Here is a 22,235-nt window from a genome sequence, read left to right on the forward strand (position 1 = left end):
GACAATCAAGGAAAGGAATGCAAGAAGATTAATGTAGGGGCAAGAATATGACATATTTAAGAAAACAGAACAAAACAAAAGACTTGAAACATCAGCAGAAAAAAATGGCATTTTATATGTAAGGGAAGGAAGATTGATGGATGACAAGAAGCTAAGGGAAGAAGACATTATGGAGAATGAGCGAGGTGAAGAACCTAGACATTTGGAAAAGAAGCCATTATGGAAAATGAGAGTGGGGATTTAGTGGAGGAGTATGGAGGAGAATGACTACAACTGGAACTTCAGTTGAGGCATTATTGCCATCTCTGACCAATGTAGCTGGATAGAATTCTCCCCAATGGAAATTACCACATGCAAAATGATTTTTTGGTAGGGCTTTGTGCAAGATCCTCTTTAAAGATCAGTATTTATGTTCATGTGTACAGAGTTGATGCCTATTTTCTATGTTACAAAAAATACCGCCTCAACTATATTAGCTTTTTATAGACTAAGCATAAATCTGGTGCATGTGGATTTCAAGTTAAGATGTATTATTGTAGTTGCTGTAAAAATATTTAATGTTATGAAGTCGTTTCTTATTTTAGTAAGCATTTTCCATATGGAAATGAGTGGTATTGTAATTTTGTGGCTTTTTTTAGTATAGATTGCTTCATTTTCCTTTGTAACTGATGACTGGTTTTGGTTCCATTTAGAGTTAGTTCATGATCTGCACCATATTTCTTAACGGTATACATGAACAGCTTTCCCTAATTTTACTGTTTGCTTGAATTGAACTAGGTATTTGGTCATGGAAAAGCAAATGGAGAACCAACTTGGGCTCTGCTCCTCACTGCTGGTATTTGTGAAATAGGAATTTTGATAGCCTCATTAGACAGTGTAGCACCAATTCTTTCAATGTAAGTATGAATGTGGTGGTTTTTGTTAAATAGTATTTTATTTTTAAATTAATTATGTAATGATTTTTCTTTTTCAAATAATACATGCTAGACTGTCTTTTCTAACAAGTTATGTTCCTATTTGATCCTGGAGGTAATATGGAACAACAGAATGTTTTGGCTGGAACTAGTTCCTAGGCACAAAAAACCTTTTCCATGACAGAGTTCTTGAATGCTAGTAAAAAATATGTTCAGCTTTTAAAAGCACAGATTTTAAAATAAAAGTTCCAGCTATTTGAGTTCCAGCTCAAGTGTATCTTGAGAGACAGACAAAACAATTTAGTGTTTTGGGGTATGAACTGAACTTAAACTTCCAAGACAAAGTCAGCACAATAATCCCATGTGTTTTGGGTTGACCCCAGTTAGGTAGCTTAGCCCCACACATCTGCTCGCTCATGTCCCTGCAGTTCAATGGAGGAGAGCATCTGAAGGGTAAAAGTGAGAAAACTCATGGGTTGAGATAAAGACAGTTTAATAGGTAAGGCAGAAGCTCTGCATGCAAGAAAATCAAAATAAGGGCTTCATTCACTATAGATAAGCACTTCTTCAGCCATTTCCAGGAAGGAGGGTCTTCACCCTGTGTAGCCGTTACCTGGAAAAACACATACCACTAAGTCCAAATGTCTCCCCTTCTTCCTCCTTTCCCTGAGCTCTTACTGCTGAGCACGTTGTCAAAGTATTGCCTATCCCTTTGGTCAGCTGTGCCAGCTGTGTCCCCTCCCCAAGAGTATTGGCAGCAAGAAGAACGGAGGAGGCCTTGATGCTGTGTGAGTGCTGCCCAGCCACAGCTAAAACATCCCTGTGTTATCAGCGCTGTTTACCTTACAAATCCAGAACATAGCACCCTATGAGCTACTGTGAAGAAAATTAACTCTGTCCCAGCCAAAACCAGTACACCATGATTGCCAGTTGTTTTCTCTGAAATCTTTTAGGCTCTATATTATGCTAATACCATGTTTTGAGGCCTAATATTCTACAAGGATTAATGTAATCTACGTCTTGTGTTCAGCTGGTCACTGTGAACACAGTATAGAGGTTCCCACCCTTTTTTGGATTGTGTTCAGCCTTTTAATGCAAATATGTCTCGTTAATTTCCTATTGGAAAATGCCTTTTTTTTTTTTTTTATTTTTAACAGGTTTTTCCTTATGTGCTATATGTTTGTCAATCTGGCTTGTGCAGTTCAGACGCTTTTACGGACTCCCAACTGGAGACCTCGTTTCAAGTATTACCATTGGTAGGAAATATTCCTTCATTCAGAAGAGTTAAAACTAATCACACAGCCCTAAATTGTTGGGTTTCTTACAATAATAAATCATATTATCCTTTCTGACTTAAATGCATTATAAGATGATTCAAGCCCTGAATACTCTAACAGCAATATTTTTTTTTCATGTGTTTGGAATAGGGTTAATAATATCTATGATCATGAAAATGTGTCTCATATAGAGGTTTTGGGAAGGGACTAAGGGATAACATTTAATATTGCTTAAAAAAAAAAGCAGTTATATATGGGTAAGGGGTAAGGAAAACTGCTAAGATGTTCAGGAAGGTTGATATGATTTTCATTTTAGTTATGCAAAAAAATACACAGAACCAAAACTACTAGAGAAAAAAATATAATCTATTATACATCAGTTGGTTTCTGATGATATGATCACTGTTTTTAAAGTATGTCATATTTGGACCTTGTTTTTGATACCTGAAGTAGACTAGTGAATAATTGATAAAGTCAGTAAAGATAAATTATACCAAAAGTGTGGGTATGTTGTTTGGTTTTGTATATTTTTTCCTTTTTAAATGGCTTTAGAATTAAACATCTCAAACTAAGATTGGGAAAAATTTTGATTTTCTTTACCGCATGTTAAAAATACATATATGTATTTAATGAACAGCCATTCTGTTGAGAAATTTCAGTGCTGAAATGCCTTGAAGACTGGAACCTTTGGGAGATTAACTGACCTGATTGTAGGATGTACGGATTTGCTTGTTATTTTTCCTTTCAAAGAATTAAGTGAAAATGAAATGTCACTGTTTTAGCCCTGAAAAATCTATTGGGATATGCTCTGTAGGCACTTACTAGTTTGGCATCTAAACCTCCAAGTACATCAGTGCCCGTGTCTCAGTCTACCACTGCAAGCGCCTAGGAGTGTCTGCAACATCAGGAAGGAATTTGGGGGATTGCTGTCTTTTTGGTGTTTTTTTGTTTGTTTTGTTCCACCTCCCCTGAATAATTGATTGTGGAAGAAGTATAGTAGGGGGCACAAAGTAGCTCAAGAGCTAAGGCAAGTGGATAAGACGGAAGGTAGCAAGAGGTACAGGAGGGACCACGGTGAGGAAGAAAGCCAAAAGGCTGTGACGTGGCAGCAGCAGAGTTTGTAACCGTTTGGCAGCAATACTTTTTTCTGTTTTTCCCAGAGAGATCAGTGAGCCGGCTGACTCACTGTTTGACTACATAATCACTTCTAGCCAAAGCAGGTGTCGGAGCGCTTGGCCAGAATTGGGATGGGACTTGTATTTTTTGAGTGACAGTTGAGTCTTAGCATGGCTAAGTTGAGCACAGAAGAGCTGCTGTTGTTCTTTTAGACAAACTACAGTTAGATTGATGTCCTCAGAACAGGCAGAAAGCATTTCTTTGGTTTAAAACTGGATGCATTTGGAATCAATACTTGGCTGGTACGAAAGCAGCAAACTAAAGGTACCAAGCAAAAGTGGGTTCTGCCAACACCCTTTGTCAGTAGAGTGAAAGCTGGCTCTCATTTGGAAATTAGGTGAAGAGAAATCTGTGGTGTTGTATGTGACCAGAAGTTTTCACAAAACTGTCCAGTTGTGAGCTGACATCTCTGTCTTGAATAATTGTGTGGGCAAACCAGGCATATAAACTTTAATCTGGAAACGTTTCTGTAGCTTTTTCAGCTCACAGTCGTTTTTTCTCTATAGGCCTTGAAAGATTGTTTTCTGTCTTTTCTTCTGCTGTCCTGTGCTCTTGGCTAAGAGACAGGCCACAGCAGAAGTGGAGAATATGATTGATGAGTCAAATTTAATTTAAACTAATCAACTATTGTTGCTGGAAGTGACGTAATGTTGTTTAGCATTGTTTGTGAAAATATTTTTGGTTAACTTAAATTCAAATGAACAGTGAGTGAGTGATAGCAATGTGTTTGGAAGCCGACCTTACTTGGAGGTATGATAGAGTTTCAGAACTGACAAATGTAGTAAGTCTATTGTTATATCTAGCTCAATTGTATTATTTATGTCACTCAATGGTTCAGAATGTAACTTTTTTTTTTTATAAACTAAAATTGGGACAATGTATTTTTATTTATATGGTAGCTATGGAATGGCCTTTGAAGAAGAAAGGCCTTTCTGGAAGTTAACTGAAATAAGAAATTGACTTTGTAGAACGTTTGCATGCCTATTTAAAAAAATGGAAAAAAATGGTTTCTTTTAGGACTCTTTCATTCCTGGGGATGAGTTTATGTCTTGCCTTGATGTTCATTTGCTCTTGGTACTATGCTTTGATTGCCATGCTAATCGCAGGATGTATATACAAATACATAGAATATAGAGGGTAAGACCATATATCTTATTTATTCTATATTTAATATTTTTAAGACTCAGCAAAAAAACACTATTCTATAAAATAGATACAACTGAAGTAATAAAATTAAGAGTAATTTTTGAAACAAGGTAAGATCTTGTCTCTGTTAAGTGTTGTAAGTTTTCAGGTTCTGATTTCTCTGGAAGCTCTCTTTCAAACTTCTCAACGTCCAGAACTAATCAAAATAAGAACCAATAAGGCTGGGAAAGTTTCATTTGAGCAGAGATTATGGTGTAAATTTTGCTACTTCAGGAACATCACCTTTTAATATCAGCAGCAACTGCTATAAAACTTACCTTATTATTAACTTCTGCTAAAGCTCAGAAACAGTACTCTTGTTTGGACTTCAGCACTTTTTATAAAGAATCATATGTAACAATCCAGAGCACCCACTGAAAATCATCCATTTTCTAACGGTTTAGATAATCCTTAAATTGCAACATACTTTGCATTGTGTGCATTTGACAAGGGACACATACAGAGCCAGACCTATAAGAAATGATGTGCAAGCAGGAGACTTAAAGAGGATGCTTAGTTCATTAAAAAAATATGAAACAACCAAAACACAACAATAACAAAAAAACAACAACCACCAAAAAACCCCAGCTAAAGAACATATCCAAACACTAGAGGTGATTATGATCAGTAATCTGTGTGCTTTTCCCTTCTAAGGAATGATATCCAATGCTGAAAGATTCTAGTCAAGAAAAATAGTAAGATCTTGGAGCAGGAAATTGAAGTGAGGCCAGTTGTTTTGATGAGTGATTAAGCACAGATCTTAAGTGGATCAGCTGGTATAAACTGTTCCACCTTGTGGGTTCTCCATATTGTAATATCTCCATTTTTAGGTTAGATGCTTTCCTGGATTGTAACATCTCTAACTTACTGGGTTAATTATAAAGAAATTAATTTGCCTATTTTAGCCAGGAAGTCAGATTCGATAACAACTCTGCTGCTGTGTATGTATGCACGTTAAAATGCTATGTACATCTAACTTCATATGCAGACTCTATAAATGTTGGCACATAGCCAGCACATCTACCCTGTAGAAAGAGATTATTTTTTTGCAGAAACTTAACTGCTTTTCTCTCTGCCTTTACAAATGCAGTGTTTGATTTGGCAGTGGGGAGAAACTCACTCTGAAATGTTCAAAAACTGCTGTCTGGAGAAAACCTCAGTTCTTATTTTAGCTTCTGGATAACTAAGTAAAAAAGACTGACATGACTGTGGTGTCTGTCACGGTACATTTTAATTGCCATGTTGTTCTTTAATAGCTTTTGAAAACAGCTTGGCTTATTTCATCTAAATTTTGAAAGAAGGCTAGAGGTAACAAAGTTGAGTGAGAATTCATGAATGGAAATAAGAGGAAGGAAGGACAAGGGATATGGACCCATTGCGGTAGTAGAATTCCCACAAAGGGAAATAATATGTTAGCCTAACAGTTCTTTATTTGGATGTCTACCTGGCATATAGCATAGCTTTGTATTGGGAGAAAAAGGAATGGGAAATGTAGGGAGATTGAAGGTGGTGGTCATGAGGGTGGATAAAGCTTTGGGTTCAGCTGTGAGAGAAGCTGGTAAGGAAAGGAACTGGAGAAAGCTGTAGTGGTGGTGCTGGAGGAAAGATATAGCACAGTAATCCATACAAAGTCAAGTTTCATTTATTCATTCTGCTGCTTTAAAACAATTCCTTTTAAGTAGCCCTCACTTATTCTAGTGCTTAAAAGCAACTTAAGTAGCTCTCATGATTGCAAAAAAAGCTTCTGAAGTATGAATAAAATAGACCATAATAAATATTAATACTTAATGAGTGGTTCTCTTGAAGGGACCTGAGACTTTCATCTTCGTTAGTCTTCATTCTTGATTTAAATCTTCAAGACAAGTTTTTTTTCATGCATTCATGTAAAAAAGTGTTCTTGTATGCCTATGATCCCACATGTGAGAAAATGTACTTAATTTGTGTAAATGAATTAAGTTAATTCAATCTCTTCTGCACCCTGAAGAGCGGAAAAAGAATGGGGTGATGGAATCCGAGGATTATCTCTGAATGCAGCTCGCTATGCTTTGCTTCGTGTTGAAGATGGTCCTCCTCACACCAAGAACTGGAGGTAAGTCCTACACCTTCGAAGGTCACATAATTTTTGAAATATGTAAATATTGGGATTACTGCTGGTAAAGCTAATGGCCAAAGTGAAATTGACCATTAAAATAACAGGGCATGGCAACGATGTCATTGCAGTAGTATTGTTTTACTGCAGTAGAATGAGGTTTATGGTCAGCACATAATCAACTTTGAGAATATGGGCAAACTGACTCAAATTTAAATCTATGTCTTGTTCCATAGTTTTTCAAAGTGCAGAAGAATTTTAATGTTTGATTACTTAGAGCTTTTAGGTTTCAAAGAAACAGTTATCAAGTCCCACTGTCTCTATAAAAGAAATGCTGTAATTCCCTAAAGTTTTTTTTTTCTTCTATGTATGTTCCCTCTGAAATACATTGTATAAATATACAGGGGATCCATTATTTGTTTAAATTAATTTCTTGTGGCAATCTCTTTGATATAGCTTCAGTTAATAGTAACACTTTCTAACTTGTTTAGATATCATTGAAACAACGTCTCATGTTTGCTGTTTATTTGTATGTAATCAGGTTAGATGTCCACTATTTTTGCAGTATTGTCTTTTTACTTCTTACACTACTGATTTTTCTCAGAGCTAACACAAAAAATTACTTAGTATTTAAAAGCGAAAGGATGTTTACATATTGTCACTTCTGATTAATGTAATGCAAATCAGATTGATGGAACACACAGAAAAGAAACTGTCACTAAATGTGATATAGTCAAAGCTCTTTGATAGTATCCCTGAGTGTATGCACATGCAATGTTCTGTTGCACTTCAGTGTAATGGCATTATTTTACCATTTGTCATGGGACTGATGCACATAAACAGTTCCTGTGGAATACATGCATCACTGCCTTTATCTATGTCTGAACTTGGCATCTTGGGGGGGCAGCAATGTAATGTAGTGTTGGCTAAGAGCATTCCTCTTAACTATCTGACATCAGTTGCAGATGAGCTATCCTTCTGTTGCGTCAATGTAATTGCTAGAACTGGACCTTCTTCTTATGTCTTAAACTGTGCTGGTTTTGAGGTGGGACGTATGTTCCAACTCTTTGTTGTTCTTTTGAATTTGTAGTAATGACAGGAAAATTACAAAATACTGGTTTGGGAAAAGTAAGCAGATTGGATATTGATTAAAGGAAACAATATATCCTTATCAAGTGTGCAGTTGAAACTGAACTTGGAGTGCTATCAGTACAGTTTAGGGCATGACTGTCCTTTTGGAAGTACCTATGCGGGTAGAGGAATGGATCAACAGGAACATCATGAAAATCCAGGAGGACAAGTGCAGAGCCCAGTACCTGGGACAGGTTTGTCCAGTGCAATGGTACAAGGCTGGGAACCTGTTCTGGTGAAAAGGACCTGTGGTTCCCTGTAATATTCCTCTTTGCTCAGCACTCATTAGACTACATCTAGAATATCTCATCTAGTTTTAGGCACCCTAATAGAGGAAAGACATCAGTAAGCTTGAGTGAGTTCAGCAGAGGACCACTGAGATGATGGTTGGGGTACAGGAGCACATCTCCTGTGGAGAGAGGCTGAGCAAGCTGTGCATTTACAGCTTGGAGAAGGCTTAAGGGGGGCCTGAAAGCTGATATAACTAACTAGTAGACATCCAATACCTAAAAGAAGGTTACTGAGAAGATGAAGTTAGACTCTTTACATCAGTATGTGGTAGCAGAATGAGAGAAGATGAGAAAATGGAGGAAAAAGAAAAAGATAATTAAACATTGAAGAGGTTATCCAGAGGTGAAGATATCTCTGTTTCTGGAGGTTTTCAAAATCCAGCTGGGTGGAGCTGAAAACAATCTGGTGTGCATTCAGTGTTTAACCACTTCAAGCAACAGGTTGCACTACATAATCTTGGAAGGGTGATAATTTTGATTCGATAATTTTCTTGGTAAAACTATTCTTTAAGGTAGCTTTTCAGAATGATGGCTCATGCAGGTATTCTGCACCTGAAGTGTTGTTGCTATTGCAAATTAGTGCTTCCTTGCTTGATAGTTGAATGAATTCCATTGAATTAAGCACTTGATCTGCATTTTATTCATTGATAATTTTAATTTTCCAATTATTTCTTGCTTTTCTCTATGTATATGTGTGTGGTTTATGTTTTTTGTTTTGGTTTTGTTTTGTTTTTTTTTCTTGGCAGACCTCAACTTTTGGTCTTGTTAAACTTGGACAGTGAGCAGTTAGTGAAACATCCTAGATTGCTTTCTTTCACCTCTCAGCTGAAGGCTGGTAAAGGACTGACTATTGTGGGCTCTGTGCTTCAGGGAATCTACTTGGATAAATGTTCAGAAACTCAGAAAGCTGAAGAGGTATGTAAAAAAAAACAGCTTGCAAACACTTGTAACTTCCATTAGTATTTAAATGTTGAATCTGGATAACTCACATCTTGAATTAGAACAGACTGTTGTAAAGTACTGATTAAAACATCAATTTTTACTGTCAGCACAATCAGCGATTATATATAAAGATTATGTTGGTGTATGTAGCAAAAGGTTTTACAAAATTTCCCAATAGGTTGAAGCAATTTATTTTCTTTGATATTAAGAGCCCTGGGCTCATAAACAAATTACATTCTTGAAAAAGCGAAGTGATAGATTTTTAACAAATTACCTTATAAGGAAAATTGATTTATTTAACAAAAAATTTAACATTTATCTAACAAATGTGGATGTGTTTGGCATAATTTCATCCTTTGGATGTATACATGTTATTATTTTCTACGTTGTCCTAGAAATACATAGCAGAACTAGGATTAGGAACAGTCTTGGCCAGAACTCTACTGTTACTTAACAGTAAACAGCATCCTTCTTGAGATCCTTTACTTTCTTTCTCTTTTTTCTCTTTCCTATTTATCCTATATCTCCTGAGAAGGTAGGACGAGCTAGGAAAAAACAGTAAGCTGTTAGGTAATTTAAGATGACATCTGACTGTGCTTTCAAGCACAAGTGAGTTTGATTTGAATGTTTCTCTTTCTCCTGACAATTTGTCAGTATTTGACTGTGCTACCCGATTGGAAATACCTTGATGTTTTTGTGGGAATCTCTTGAAAATACCTGAACTTAATTTTAAATTGACCCTTGAAAGAATAAAGGAAGCTAATAGACTGAGCTAATGGACAAGATTAATTTTTCATACACCTTGAATTTTCAATGCAAAGGAAGTTTCCCTTTTTGTCAGGTTCTTTGGGGTTGTTCAGTTCAGATAACTATTTACTTTCCTACATAAACGCTCATATTCCTAACTTTATAAAATGGGAAAACAGAAAATAGCATGCATCATGTATTTTATTAAATACTATTGAAAAATCTATTGCCTTTAGAAAACTACTGTAAATGCTACTCCAAAAGTAGGTTTTGATTGCCATTATACCTTACAAAAATGATTAATATCTTCAGTGTTGAAAAGAGTATTAGTCGAAATGTCTACTGTTTTGATCCAAGTTGTTTTCAAAGCTGTGTAAAAATGCTTGTGATTTATTCAGAGCTGGTATCTCTAAAATAGATGAGCATTTGGGATATTGAAATGGACTTTAAAAAGCTAACTGCCCTTTTTCTCCCAGCTTTCTTTTTTCTCCCTCTTGGTATTCAGACTTGTCCCTAGTGGTTTTTAAAATAATGAAGTCTGAAGACAGATGATCTAGCTGATATCACATGAAAAGGCTCCAAGAGATCAATTAGCTGATATGCCATTGCAGATATTGCTTGTAAAGACTTGTTAATTTTGCTACCAAATTCTCTGAAGACTTTTTTTCTCTACTAAACAGAATTTCTGATGTGAAACCACATTGAGCCAGTGCCATGCATTATGTGATCAAATACGTTCCTGATGGTTTTTGATAGGAATTTTGGTGCTTCCAAAATTCCAGACTTTTAATGTGCTGGTTCTTCCTTCTGAAACCATACTGATCTCCCACACAAATCACTGATGATGATGGGATTTTTAAAGTCGTGCCATCAAAACATAGTAAATGCCAAAGCTGATGTTTCCTAGTCAACCTTGATGCCCTTTTGAGTGCTATTTTTAAATTACTTGGTTGTATGTATGTTTGTCAGTGTTTAAATGAAAGGGAGCCATGTTGAAGTTAAAGGGTTGTGGGAGATTTAACCTAGTCCATTTATCTTGTAATTATTCAGCCAGCGATTCCAATTGTCTCCTGCACATCTATTTTTCCACGTTGGGAGATGATAAATAAATAACCAGCCTCTTAATGTCAAAGTTGTTTGAGGAGTTTTGACAGCCTCTTATAAAGTCCTTGGCATCATGTTTTTCCAAACCCTTCCAATTCCAAAAGAAAGGACTTGTTCTTCCAAACTTATGGTGCTTGGTCAGTCAGCAGTTTTGACTCTACCCGAAGCAGTGTTTGTTTATCTTTGTCAATGTGGTTTTATTCATATCTTATTCATTCTTCTTTGGAAATAAAAGGCTGAAAAATTAAAGTAATGAAAAACCTGTGTGTGCTATCTTTTGGGGAGGTGGGTGTTTTGAGTTTTATTTGTCACAGAATCATGTTCACTCTTTTGGAATTAGCGGCTTCTTGATGTTTGTTGTACATTGTTGCTAACGTTTTGCTCTTATTTAGTGGTGCTAGCCCTCATGGTGTTTATTGCCAGTGTGGATGACTGTATTTCCCCATGTGTAATTTTGCTTTTGCAGAACATTAAGGCCTTAATGGGAGTAGAAAAGACTAAAGGATTTTGCCAGGTTGTGGTGTCTCCAAATTTCAGAGATGGAATATCCTATTTAATTCAGTCAGCTGGTCTTGGAGGGATGAAACACAACACAGTCCTGATGGCATGGCCACAGTCATGGAAGCAGACAGAAAATCGTTTCTCCTGGAAAAATTTTGTTGGTATGTGTTTATTGACTTCTATGCATTTGTAATACAACTATGTAACTAATATATTTGCTGTGTGGAGGAGATGTGATGCATCCAAGTAGACAACTGAATATTTTCCCACATCTTATTTCACATGGAGTGGGTTTTCTCAGCCCTCAGTCTCTTCAACCATGACTTCTCTTGTTGTTCTCCTAAGCAGATTAGTCAGTAAACCCAGAGTGTTCCTCTTTTGCCTCCACAGAATCTGGGAGGATTTAAGCTTTTGAATTTAAAACAAAATCTGTGAATGAAAACTAGAAATTCTTGATCAAATGTCTTGTTTTCCCTTGCAGACACTGTACGAGAAACAACAGCAGCTCAGCAAGCACTGTTGGTTGCTAAAAACATTGACTTATTTCCAACAAATCAAGAACGTTTTACTGAAGGAAACATAGATGTGTGGTGGATTGTTCATGATGGTGGTATGCTGATGTTACTGCCTTTCCTCCTTCGACAGCACAAGGCAAGGACAACAGAAAATGGCTGGGGTTTAATTTTCTATCAATTAATAGTTCTAATTAAGGTTTTCAATTAATAGTTCTAATTAAGGTTTTCTAATGATACTCTTTCGCCTTGATAGTTATGCATGGTAATAGCAATCACTGTGTTATGAATTGTTATAATGTATCTTTTGGTAGGTTTGGAGAAAATGCAAAATGCGCATCTTCACTGTTGCTCAAATGGATGATAATAGCATTCAAATGAAGAAGGATCTTCAGATGTTCTTGTATCATCTCAGACTGAATGCTGAGGTGGAAGTTGTTGAAATGGTATGTTAACTGCCTTTTTTTTTTTAGTTGCGATTGACACTAAACTTGGGAAAATGGATTTGACAGTTTTGAAACTAAGAGATGTTAGCCCAAACATAAAAAGGGAAAGATTGCCATCCCACCAAGAACAAGAAGTTTTTTAAAACAACATTATCTTACCATGTCACAATGCTAGTATATGTGGTAGTGAGTTTAATGGTTTTGTCTGGTAGAGTTGAGCCATTTTGATGTGTTAATGCCTATTCTATTCGTGAAGACTAGTCTGTAGAGATTTTTCCCTCCTGAATGAACTAGCTTGAATTTTTAGCAGTCAGGGAAATGGATGGCAGAATGTTCTTAATCTAATACTCCATGGCATCCAGCATGAGAGAGGATGAACATGTCCATCTCCAACTGCTGTATGAGTATCTCTCTGGTATGAAGAATCCTTAGGCCCCCGTGAGAGTATGTCAGTTGGTTTTGGCACGTTGCCAGCTTCTTTGGCATAGAACAGCAAGACAATATAGCCATAGATTCGCAAGTCGAATCATGACAAAACGAGTTTTGTAACTTTTTCAGCTTTTACATGTTGGTCGTGAACTGCTAAAGAGAAAGGACTAAAGCTGTAGTCTGTCTAGACCTGCTTTTTTGGGCAACTAAGGAAAAACTCAATTTCCAGTACTCAAAGGTGACTAGCATAATGTCCAAAGTAAGGAAATAAAAAAAAAGCACACACAATAAACAAAACAACAAACCTCTTAAACTCTTTCTGAAGTGGGATGAAGATGGGTCAACTAAATCAAAACTTCTGCCACTGCCAGTTCTTGGAATGAACAAAACTTATCAAAAAGATTTATCATGCTAATCAGCCATGAGGCAAATTTTAAGAATAGTTTAAATTTCATAAGTCATTTTTTTCATAAGTAAAGCTCAGTATTTTGAACTAGGAAGTAAGATAAGTATTTTTATTAATTCTATTTTTGTTCTGCTTAGAGTGTGAAATATAAAAGAGCAAAATGCTGTGGCATGTGCAGGTGAAAGAAGACTAACAGATGCCGTAAAAAAGGCTCAGTCTCAGTTGGATTTTGAAGAGAAGACAGTGTAGGAAGCACAATTTTTTCTTTTCCTATGCGGGTCATATTTAACCTTGAGAATCTTTGAAAAGATAAGAGATACGTTACGAGTCAGTGACAACACAGATGACTGCTGCATGTTTTTACACTGTATTTTAGCTTTGAGTTGATGTGAGAATATATGCTGGAGTTTCTTCATAAATGCTTCTATTTGTGAACATTTCTCACTGGTGAGAGTAAAATGGGTTATTTTGTGGCTCTAAACAGTTTTTAAGGAAACAAGTGTGCACACATGCTCAGGAGGCAGCAATGCAGACCCAGGTTAAATAAGTGCTTTCAACCCTCTCTCTTTTCTTCAGCCTGCTTGGAACAGAACAATGGAAAGTCTGTGCCAAGTACCTCAAATTTAGATAAAAATCACATTGAGATTGGTATAGTAGTATAGTTCATTGTATGTTATTGCTGTTTGAAGATGAAGTTTTAAGAATGAGGACAGAAATGATTGATATGCTTGGAATTACTCTAATGCCATAAATACATCCAGGACTGTATGAATGCAGGAATGTGACACACGGTCTAAACATTGTTCTTTTCAGTAGTAATTTTCTTCTGACATTTCTGATGCCAACCTCTTTTGCAGTTTGAAAACGATATTTCTGCATTCACCTATGAGAAGACACTTATGATGGAACAGCGATCTCAGATGCTAAAGCAGATGCAGCTATCAAAGAATGAAAGGGAAAGAGAGGTGGGGACTTTGGCTTGGCAAGATGTTGTGTGAAAAATCTGAAAGTAGTATTTCTTGGCCATGGCTTCTAATTGGTTTCTATCTAGTCAAAAGCTTTTATAACTGCATTCTATGTTAGTTTCCCTACAGCAGGTTTCACTTGCAAGGCTAAGAAAAGGAAGTGGGGGGAAATCTTTTTTTATTTGAACAGCTGTTTAGAGTTTTCCTGTTAAAATTAGTGCGAGTATTTACTAGCAAAGTATTTGAGTGTCAGAGTGGAATATATCCAGAGTATTTCTAAACCTGACATATAGCAGTAGCTAAGGTTCATGATTATTCAACTGGGCTGATTAGCTTATTGACTTGGCCTTGTTCAATTCACACCAACTATTTTTCAGTTTCTGCATTATTTTGAATATTTTATTTATCAACTAATTGTTGTTTCTGGAGCCAAAATTAGGCCCACTAACCTATAAACCTATGATACCCAGATGGGAATGCTATGTTTGCTGTTTCTTTACCCTTACTATTCCCTGGTGGTATTTTGCACGTTGTAGTGACAAGCTTCATGCGGCTGTATTTTCATGAATATTTGTAACTTTTAAATCTTTTCTTTTTTTTTTCTTTTGACTTGTGCTTCTGCAGTAAAATCCCTGATAATTCTAAGAACATCTAGTCCTTATTTTCTGCCTTGCCCAAGAATAAAAGCCAGATCCATCTGTTGTTTCTGATTAGGATATCTTAATCTACCTTATTCTTTTGTATGTTTATCAGAAAATGTTGTTTAGTTATGCCTTCACTTCCTCTGGAACTACAGGTTGAGTATATGCACTCAGTGTGCCAGGCCCTTTTTTAATCTGATCATCTTCTCTTAAATGGGCTGAGCCATCCCCTCCAGTTTTATGATGGCCTCCAAAATATTTCTTACATTAGTATGACTAGTTCAAATTAGCATTGCTTTTGTTTTCATTATCTGCCTCCACACATTCAAATATAACCCTGATATTCCAGCTCTGAATGGTGCTTGTAGCTTTGATTCCTGTTACCACCAAAATTAGTATTTTTCCCTCACTCTTGTGCTTGTACCTCTTCAAACAAGGTTTTTGTGCTGTTCTTCTGCTGTTTCCTTCATAGGCATGCTCTTATTCCTGAGGAATTGCCCTCCCCCCCCTGCTCTTCCATCACTTTTTAAAAATGGAACTTTATTTTATCATGTCCCTAGGTTTTATTGTGGAGCTGGGGCACAGGGACTCATTGGAATTTTGCTTCCTTTTTGAGAATCTTGGTTGATTTGCTTCTATTCAAGTTATGTAGTATGCACTTGCACAGATAAATAATCTAGTGGAATGTAGCTAGCCTTCAATACAGACACTCCAGTGTTGTGTTACTGGGATCCTGAGTGTCATGCTGGTGGGTCAGCTGAAGGCATGTGACATGGTGGTGTGGTTTGAGCCTGGTCGGCAGCCAACCACCCCGCAGCCGCTCACCCACCCTCCCACCCCACCTGGGGATGGGGGAGGGAATTGTAGGTTAAAGGGAGACTCCCAGGTTGAGAGAGAAACAGTTTAATAATGGTAATAAAATGAGAACAATGACAGTAATAGAAAATATAAACGGGCAATGCACAATGCAATTGCTCACCACCCGCTGACCGATACCCAGCCCGGTCCTGGCCAGCGATCCCGAAATACCAAGATCCCGCAGTCACAATCCTGGAAGCAAGAGAAAGAGAGAGAGCCCCTTCCCGCCCACCCCTCCTCTATACAGTGAGCATGACGTTCCATGATATGGAATATTTCACTGGCCAGTTTGGGGCTGGTGCTCTGGCCGTGCTCCCTCCCTGCTCCCTGTGCCCTTGCACACGGGCAAAATCTCAGTAGCAGCTGAAAACATCAGGGTGCTATCAGCATTCTTCTCATACCAAACCCAATGCTGAATCCAAAACACAGCACTATTCTAGTTACCAAAAAGGAACATTGACTCTATTTCAGCCCAAACCAGGACACATGAACAGTGTTCAGGACAGTATCTGAGAAAATAATAGTGTAACTGATGATGAATGAGAGCACTAGTTTTCAAGTTTTTCACTGGCAAAACCCAGTGGCGTTAATAAAGTACCTTCAGGCTGAATGTAACCTCACTTTGTTCATTGCAAAAATAATATCCCAGCCCAGGTGTAATCCTGCAAATATAATGAACAACTACATTTTTACAAGCAGTTTCATTTCATGCTGAAGTCAAAAGAGTCTGATATTTATTCACGAAGTAAGGTGCATTTTTTTCTGTATTTTATTTTGTTCCACTGCTGTGAAATTCCTTTCCAGAATTTTAATAACATGTAATCTACAAATGCTCTTTTTGGCTAAATCTTGGGGTCATTGTTTGTTTTGTGGCCAGGCTCAGCTGATCCATGACAGAAACACCGCCTCACACTCAACTCCAGCAGTCAAAGCAAGTGTGGCTGCTGCTGTGCCAGAAAAAGTGCAGATGACCTGGACTAAAGAAAAGTTTGTAGCTGAAAAGCATAAAAACAAAGATTCAAACGTGTCTGGCTTTAAAGATATTTTCAACATGAAACCGTAAGTATACATGTGGTGTTCAGAGTTTCGTAGTTCATTGTGTGTGTTTTAGTGTATTGTTTTTTGATTACTTCTTGTTGTTTAATGGATTCTGATTTATTTAAAATTGAGTACAAACATGATTTTTCCATGCACTTCCCTTAAATGCCATCCATACGAAACTAGCATGGACGTGGGTGGAACTGTAAGAGTCATGGACTGTGAAGAGTCATTCACAACATTCTTGCTATATCTTGTTATTACATCTTTTCCCCATCTCATTTGTTGTGTTTTGTTGGGGTGGAGGGAATACCAAAGAATCAGATAGACTCTTTCAAGACGTTTAGCTTATGTTTTGGATTTTGAGTGGAGTTTTTGGGGTGGTTTTTGTTTTGTTTTGTCCCCAGAATGGACATTTGACCCTTATCCTGTAAATTAAAGCAATATAAAATTTGTGCTTATATGTATGTCTTGTTATATTAAGTACTTCCTGTTGAAATCTTGCTTAATGTCTTTTTTTTAAATAGAAGTCAGTTAATAGATCAGACGACACAGGCAGTAGCTCTTATGTAGTAGACACAAAAGCAATGACAAAAAGACATCAGCTTGTTTGCTTCCTCATGTTGTGCTTCAAGCACACGCATGCGTCTTGTCCGAGTTCTGGAAGAATGCAGTTATAAGCATGGCCTAGGCTATTTTCTGCACATGCCCAAAGCAAAAATGGGGGGATGTTTTAATATCTAAAATGAGGGAAATGTTTCAATAAAAAATAAAGATATTTAGATATCTTTAATATCTAAAAATGGAGGAAATTTTAATATCTAAAGGAAACATATCTTAAGTCTAAGACTTGCAGACAGTAGAGTTGAAGGTGCCGTTTCTAAATATACCTTTCTAAATCCTAAGTTGTTTTGTGGATTTGCCCTGAGCATTTTAGCAACAGATTGCATTCTGCAAATTCCAAACATCGTCTTGCTCACAATCTAGAGCACTGGGTTTGCTCTGGGATGATTCTTAGGGTGTTTTTTTGCTAATATCTTGGAAATATTTCCCATTACTAATTTAGAATTGTGCAAATCAAAGACTTCATATATTATTATTTTAAAACTACTATATGTGGTTGGGAGTGGAAATCACAGTTCAATCTTGGTGTGCCTGTAAACTATATTAATATTGTTGACTTAAAAATGTACCTGATGGCATAAATACTTTTCTTTTGTGCATTTGCTTCCCTTCATGTAGAGAATGGGAAACTCTGTAAGTCTAAATTTCATTTCACTTAAGCAATGTAGGCTGTGTTCCCTGGTTCTTGTGGTCTTGCACATTGTATGCGTGTTTCCTAAATCGTGACTTGCAGTGCATGTTTTCTTTTGTACCTTGTTTTACATACTGTGATTTAGTATTTATTACTGAAAAATATTCTTCATCGTGACTTGTTAATGTTTTCTTCAAAATATTATCAACTTTCCATTCAGGGTAAGTCACAGAAAATGTATTTTATTTTCTGTAAGAATCTAATACTTGACAGTACCTCTCTACACCAGTGTAATATTTAGTTTTCTAATTAACTACCTTAAAAAGTGAATATACTTTTGTTCTGGAAAAATAGAACCCACTGTGATATAACTACTTGGAAATATGGATCAGTTTGTTCACAAAGAGAACTTCCACATTTCATCAAATGTCAATTCTTGCCTCCCTTTTATCAACCCCTATATGTGTGTGTATAGTGTAGGTTCAGATACACATTGGGTATGACAGCATACAAAAAGGGGACACTACATCTCTCTTTGCTCCTGGGTGGAACTTGCTTGTGACTTCTCCACTTTTTTTTCCAGAGCCGAGTGTTGTCTTCATTTTGTCTGTTTAACAAATCGAGCTTCTTATGAAAGCGTGGAAAGATTACTTTATGTACCATGTATGATTTCAGTTCTACCAGTGCTTGAAGGCTAAATGAAGTTAGCCCCAGATCACGTTGTACACAATGTAGCCTTAGTCAATTTGAACCTTTATTTCAGTACTGAATTCTTGCCCACTCCACCACAAATTTACACCCTCCGTATTTCCCCTGTGTCTTAAGTTTAATAGTGCTTCAGTATTTGTACACCTCTTCAGTTATACACCCACCCTTGCCTTCTCTTCATCATTGTTCTTTGGTCTTCTCAAGCTGCTGCTGTTCAGAAAAACTGAGCTTCAAGTATTATTTCGTTTCATATATGTCTTTTGTGCAGTTGGTTCTTAGGACAGATGTCCAGAAAATCCCTCAGGAAGGACTGATAAACTCAGTTTTGGAAATGTCATTGTCTTGGGGGAAGAGAATCAGTTGGAATCGATGAGGCTAGTCTCCGCAAGCCACTAAACTTCACACCAAATGCATTTTTTTTTTTCCTAATTGCTCTTGCAAAATCAAGGATGAAAATATAACATGAGAAATACTACTTCTAATAGTATTCTCTTAATGGCTTTTCCCTTCGTAGTAAACAGGACTCAGCAGAACACAAGTACGCATGCCCCCAGCATTCTCCATCTTTCTTGGTCCTCTGTGGTTGAATGAACCTGTATCTGGCTGCTGTTCGCAACTCCACACTGATTTATATAACCTGAGGGTGGCCCCATGTTGCTGGAAGAATCTAGCGGTGTTGGTGTAGTCCCTTGAAATGACCTCTGGTGGTAGAACAAAGATGTGTGTTTCCTTTTGTAAATTTTGGCCTTCTTAAACGTTTTTCTCTTGGGAAAAGAGATCTCATTAGTTTCTGTTGTTTACTTGAGCTGAAACAGTGCTGGGGTTTCCTCTAATTTTGGTTGCTGTCAGTGGAATTCAAAAGACTCCAGACTTTTGCTTCAGAGGATGTCTTTTGTCCTGTTGCTACTAACCTGCCAGGCCCCTTGCTGCCACAGGACAGTGTGTGAGCCCAGCTGGGCAGGATACAGTTGTGCTTTTACTGTGAGACCACTACTTACAACGCTAAGAAAATTGCACCGGATAGTGTGATAGGTGTCTCATATCAGCACACCGATAGCTCTGTTCTTGAGATGTGCCGTCACCTTGTGTTTCTGAGGTTCCCTTTGAAGTGACTCACTTCACTTGCAAAGAATGTGCTTTTAGGCAGCAGATCTTTTGGATAAACAGGCTTAGGTAGGGTCTGGATATTTCTGTTGCACTGTAGTGTATGACTCATTTCCAGTCTTAGCTAGTTTTACGCAGATGGCAGTTTCTAAGGAACTAGAGGGAAACTGTTCATTTGTTTTGTTCCTTAGAGCAACTAAATCATCCAAGGTAGATCCTAAAATAAGGAAAACTCTGAAGTCCTAACAGTTTCATCCTCTTGCACACAAATTTATGATGATTGTATTTGTGAACACAACAAAGCATTAGTTAATATGGATAATATAAAGGGAGGGGCTCAATTTCAGTTAATTGCTTACTGCCTTACTCATATGACATGAGAAACTAGTAATTTTTAAAGTAAATTCTATGCTATTTCTGAATTTTCTTCACCAGGCTTATAGTAATCTTGTAATGTTTCCAAAGGAGCATGAGGGAAATCTTGCACTATAAAACATAAATACTGTAATCTTTCCATTGCATTCCTGTAATTCCTTTGTTTGGAATTTCTTGTACAAATCCAATATAATTCAATACACTGAACTCTCAGTGGTTTTGACTAAACTTATTTTCTACTGAAAATCTAGTGAAATTAAGTTTTTGCTTCATATTGGTAAAAGTTAACTGACAACTGAAAGATCTCTGCATTTTGTCAATCTGCTTAGAACTGCTTGAATTTCAGAGTTAAATTTTCTTTTCAAAGGAAAAAACATCTTTTAAACCTAGGTTTTGCATTTTCTCAAATTTATTTGGAATGTGTACAAATGCTGGTGTCCATGAAAATAGCTTATTCTATGTGCATATAGATTTAAATTCATAAATTCAAATACCTAGTGTATAATTCAAATACATAGATGTTGTGACAATACTTAAAAATGTTTATTTGCATGCTAGGAATCAGTCAAATGTGAGAAGAATGCACACTGCTGTAAAGCTCAATGGAGTAGTGCTTAATAAATCACAGCATGCTCATCTGGTTCTCCTGAATATGCCTGGACCTCCCAAGAACAGAAAAGGGGATGAAAACTGTATCCTTTACGATATTGCTTCCATATTTCCTGAAATTGGGAGTTTGATTTTTGTGTTTGTACCGTTGTTTATTTGTCAAGGTAACAATGGTAAATATACGTTCACCTTTACATAAACCACTTTTATTCCACAGACAGAGGTTTTAAGAAATGTTGACAGTGATGGGGTTTTTTATTTATGTAAAGCATTCCTCAATTTTGAAGTTACTGCAAAATCTCTATTTTTATCTTTTCTTTAGGTGAATAGGGTGAAACTAGAAATTTTCTCCAAATTAGGCCTTGCTTCCCCTTGAGCAAGCAGGTGAATTATGTAATGGGACAGTAAAGGGTGACACAGGAGAGGTCCTTGATGAAACTGTTGAACTTGATTTCTGCATTATATGTCAGATTTCTTGAGAGATTAGTGGATATCTTGTTTCTTTTCTGAATAAATTCCTTGACTTAATGATACTTCAGACATGGAGTTTTTGGAAGTTCTGACAGAAGGTCTGGATAGAGTTCTCCTGGTCCGAGGCAGTGGACGTGAAGTGATTACCATTTATTCTTAACCTATTTGCACATTTTGTTCAACACCCTTCCCCTCTTCCCAGCCAATTCCTACCCCCCAAATGAGAAAACAAAGTTATTTGCCATAATTTGATCAGCTTCATTAAGAGTTCTAGTGCATCGAAAACTACTTGCAAGCTGAATAGTCTGATGATGTGTTCTGGATTTTATATTAAAAATTTATATATAAATTATATTTTATGAAGATAGATCTATGTAGAAAATATTTCTGTAGTGAATTAATAAATGGTGGATGGGTTAGGATATTTATGTGTAGCATGTTCTGACACCTGTTCAACTGTGGTGAAACACAAGCAAAGAAATGGTAATGCAGTGGTATTTGTAAACTTGTAGAAATGTAAGCAACTTTTATTTAGATGCAGAACAAAGATTAAAATCATCAAAAGGGAAAGGTGTTAGGAAAAGTTGGCTTCCTCCCTTACCAAAATGCTGCTATGTTGCTTCTTTTGGAATTAGTCCTGGTTCAGGAAACTTCATTCAGAAATGTATACAACCACTCAAATTTGTACATTATGTGCATAAAATGTTTCCCTGAAGTTCATGATCTGTCACATTTGTTTTAAGTAACACTTCTGTATTTAAAATACCTAGTCAGGTAGCTGAAGACAGTAATAGTAAATAGACAAGTTCCATGTTTTTTTTTTTAATCAGGAGCTACTAACAGTTATAGTATATTGCACAATTATACCAATGCATCCTAAAAGCATCCAAGTCGTAGTAAGGCTATGATGCAGTAACTCCGCCTGGTTGAAAATATAATTGTAACAATTGATAAGCCATAGCAAGTTGGTTAATGAACTGCAGTCTCTTGTTTTCAAATATGTATATTTTGAAAATGTTGTATGTATGTGCTGCTGTTTAAAATAAAATCTGCTTTTCTGAA

At 36.7% G+C, this 22,235-nt stretch overlaps 1 protein-coding gene across 6 annotated transcripts in view; it reads left to right on the forward strand.

Moving 5' to 3' along the window:
- LOC104357090 (solute carrier family 12 member 7) overlaps nucleotides 1-22,235 on the forward strand; it is a 63,310-nt gene extending 41,075 nt beyond the window's left edge. For 5 of the 6 annotated variants that reach the window (XM_042806786.1, XM_042806791.1, XM_042806789.1 and 2 more), the window contains 13 exons: nucleotides 778-896; nucleotides 2,072-2,170; nucleotides 4,385-4,504; nucleotides 6,537-6,641; nucleotides 8,809-8,977; nucleotides 11,322-11,517; nucleotides 11,838-12,007; nucleotides 12,183-12,314; nucleotides 14,007-14,114; nucleotides 16,491-16,672; nucleotides 17,894-17,908; nucleotides 20,652-20,785; nucleotides 21,242-22,235. In XM_042806786.1, coding sequence (XP_042662720.1) covers nucleotides 778-896; nucleotides 2,072-2,170; nucleotides 4,385-4,504; nucleotides 6,537-6,641; nucleotides 8,809-8,977; nucleotides 11,322-11,517; nucleotides 11,838-12,007; nucleotides 12,183-12,314; nucleotides 14,007-14,114; nucleotides 16,491-16,672; nucleotides 17,894-17,908; nucleotides 20,652-20,785; nucleotides 21,242-21,333 — 1,641 coding nt within the window. In that variant the 3' untranslated portion in view covers nucleotides 21,334-22,235. The remainder of the gene's footprint in view (nucleotides 1-777; nucleotides 897-2,071; nucleotides 2,171-4,384; nucleotides 4,505-6,536; nucleotides 6,642-8,808; nucleotides 8,978-11,321; nucleotides 11,518-11,837; nucleotides 12,008-12,182; nucleotides 12,315-14,006; nucleotides 14,115-16,490; nucleotides 16,673-17,893; nucleotides 17,909-20,651; nucleotides 20,786-21,241) is intronic. The other variant, XM_042806787.1, reaches the window with a different exon arrangement.

This window comes from Tyto alba, unplaced genomic scaffold, assembly GCF_018691265.1.
Source record: "Tyto alba isolate M040663 unplaced genomic scaffold, T.alba_DEE_v4.0 Super-Scaffold_48, whole genome shotgun sequence".
NCBI classification, from domain to species: Eukaryota; Metazoa; Chordata; class Aves; order Strigiformes; family Tytonidae; genus Tyto; species Tyto alba.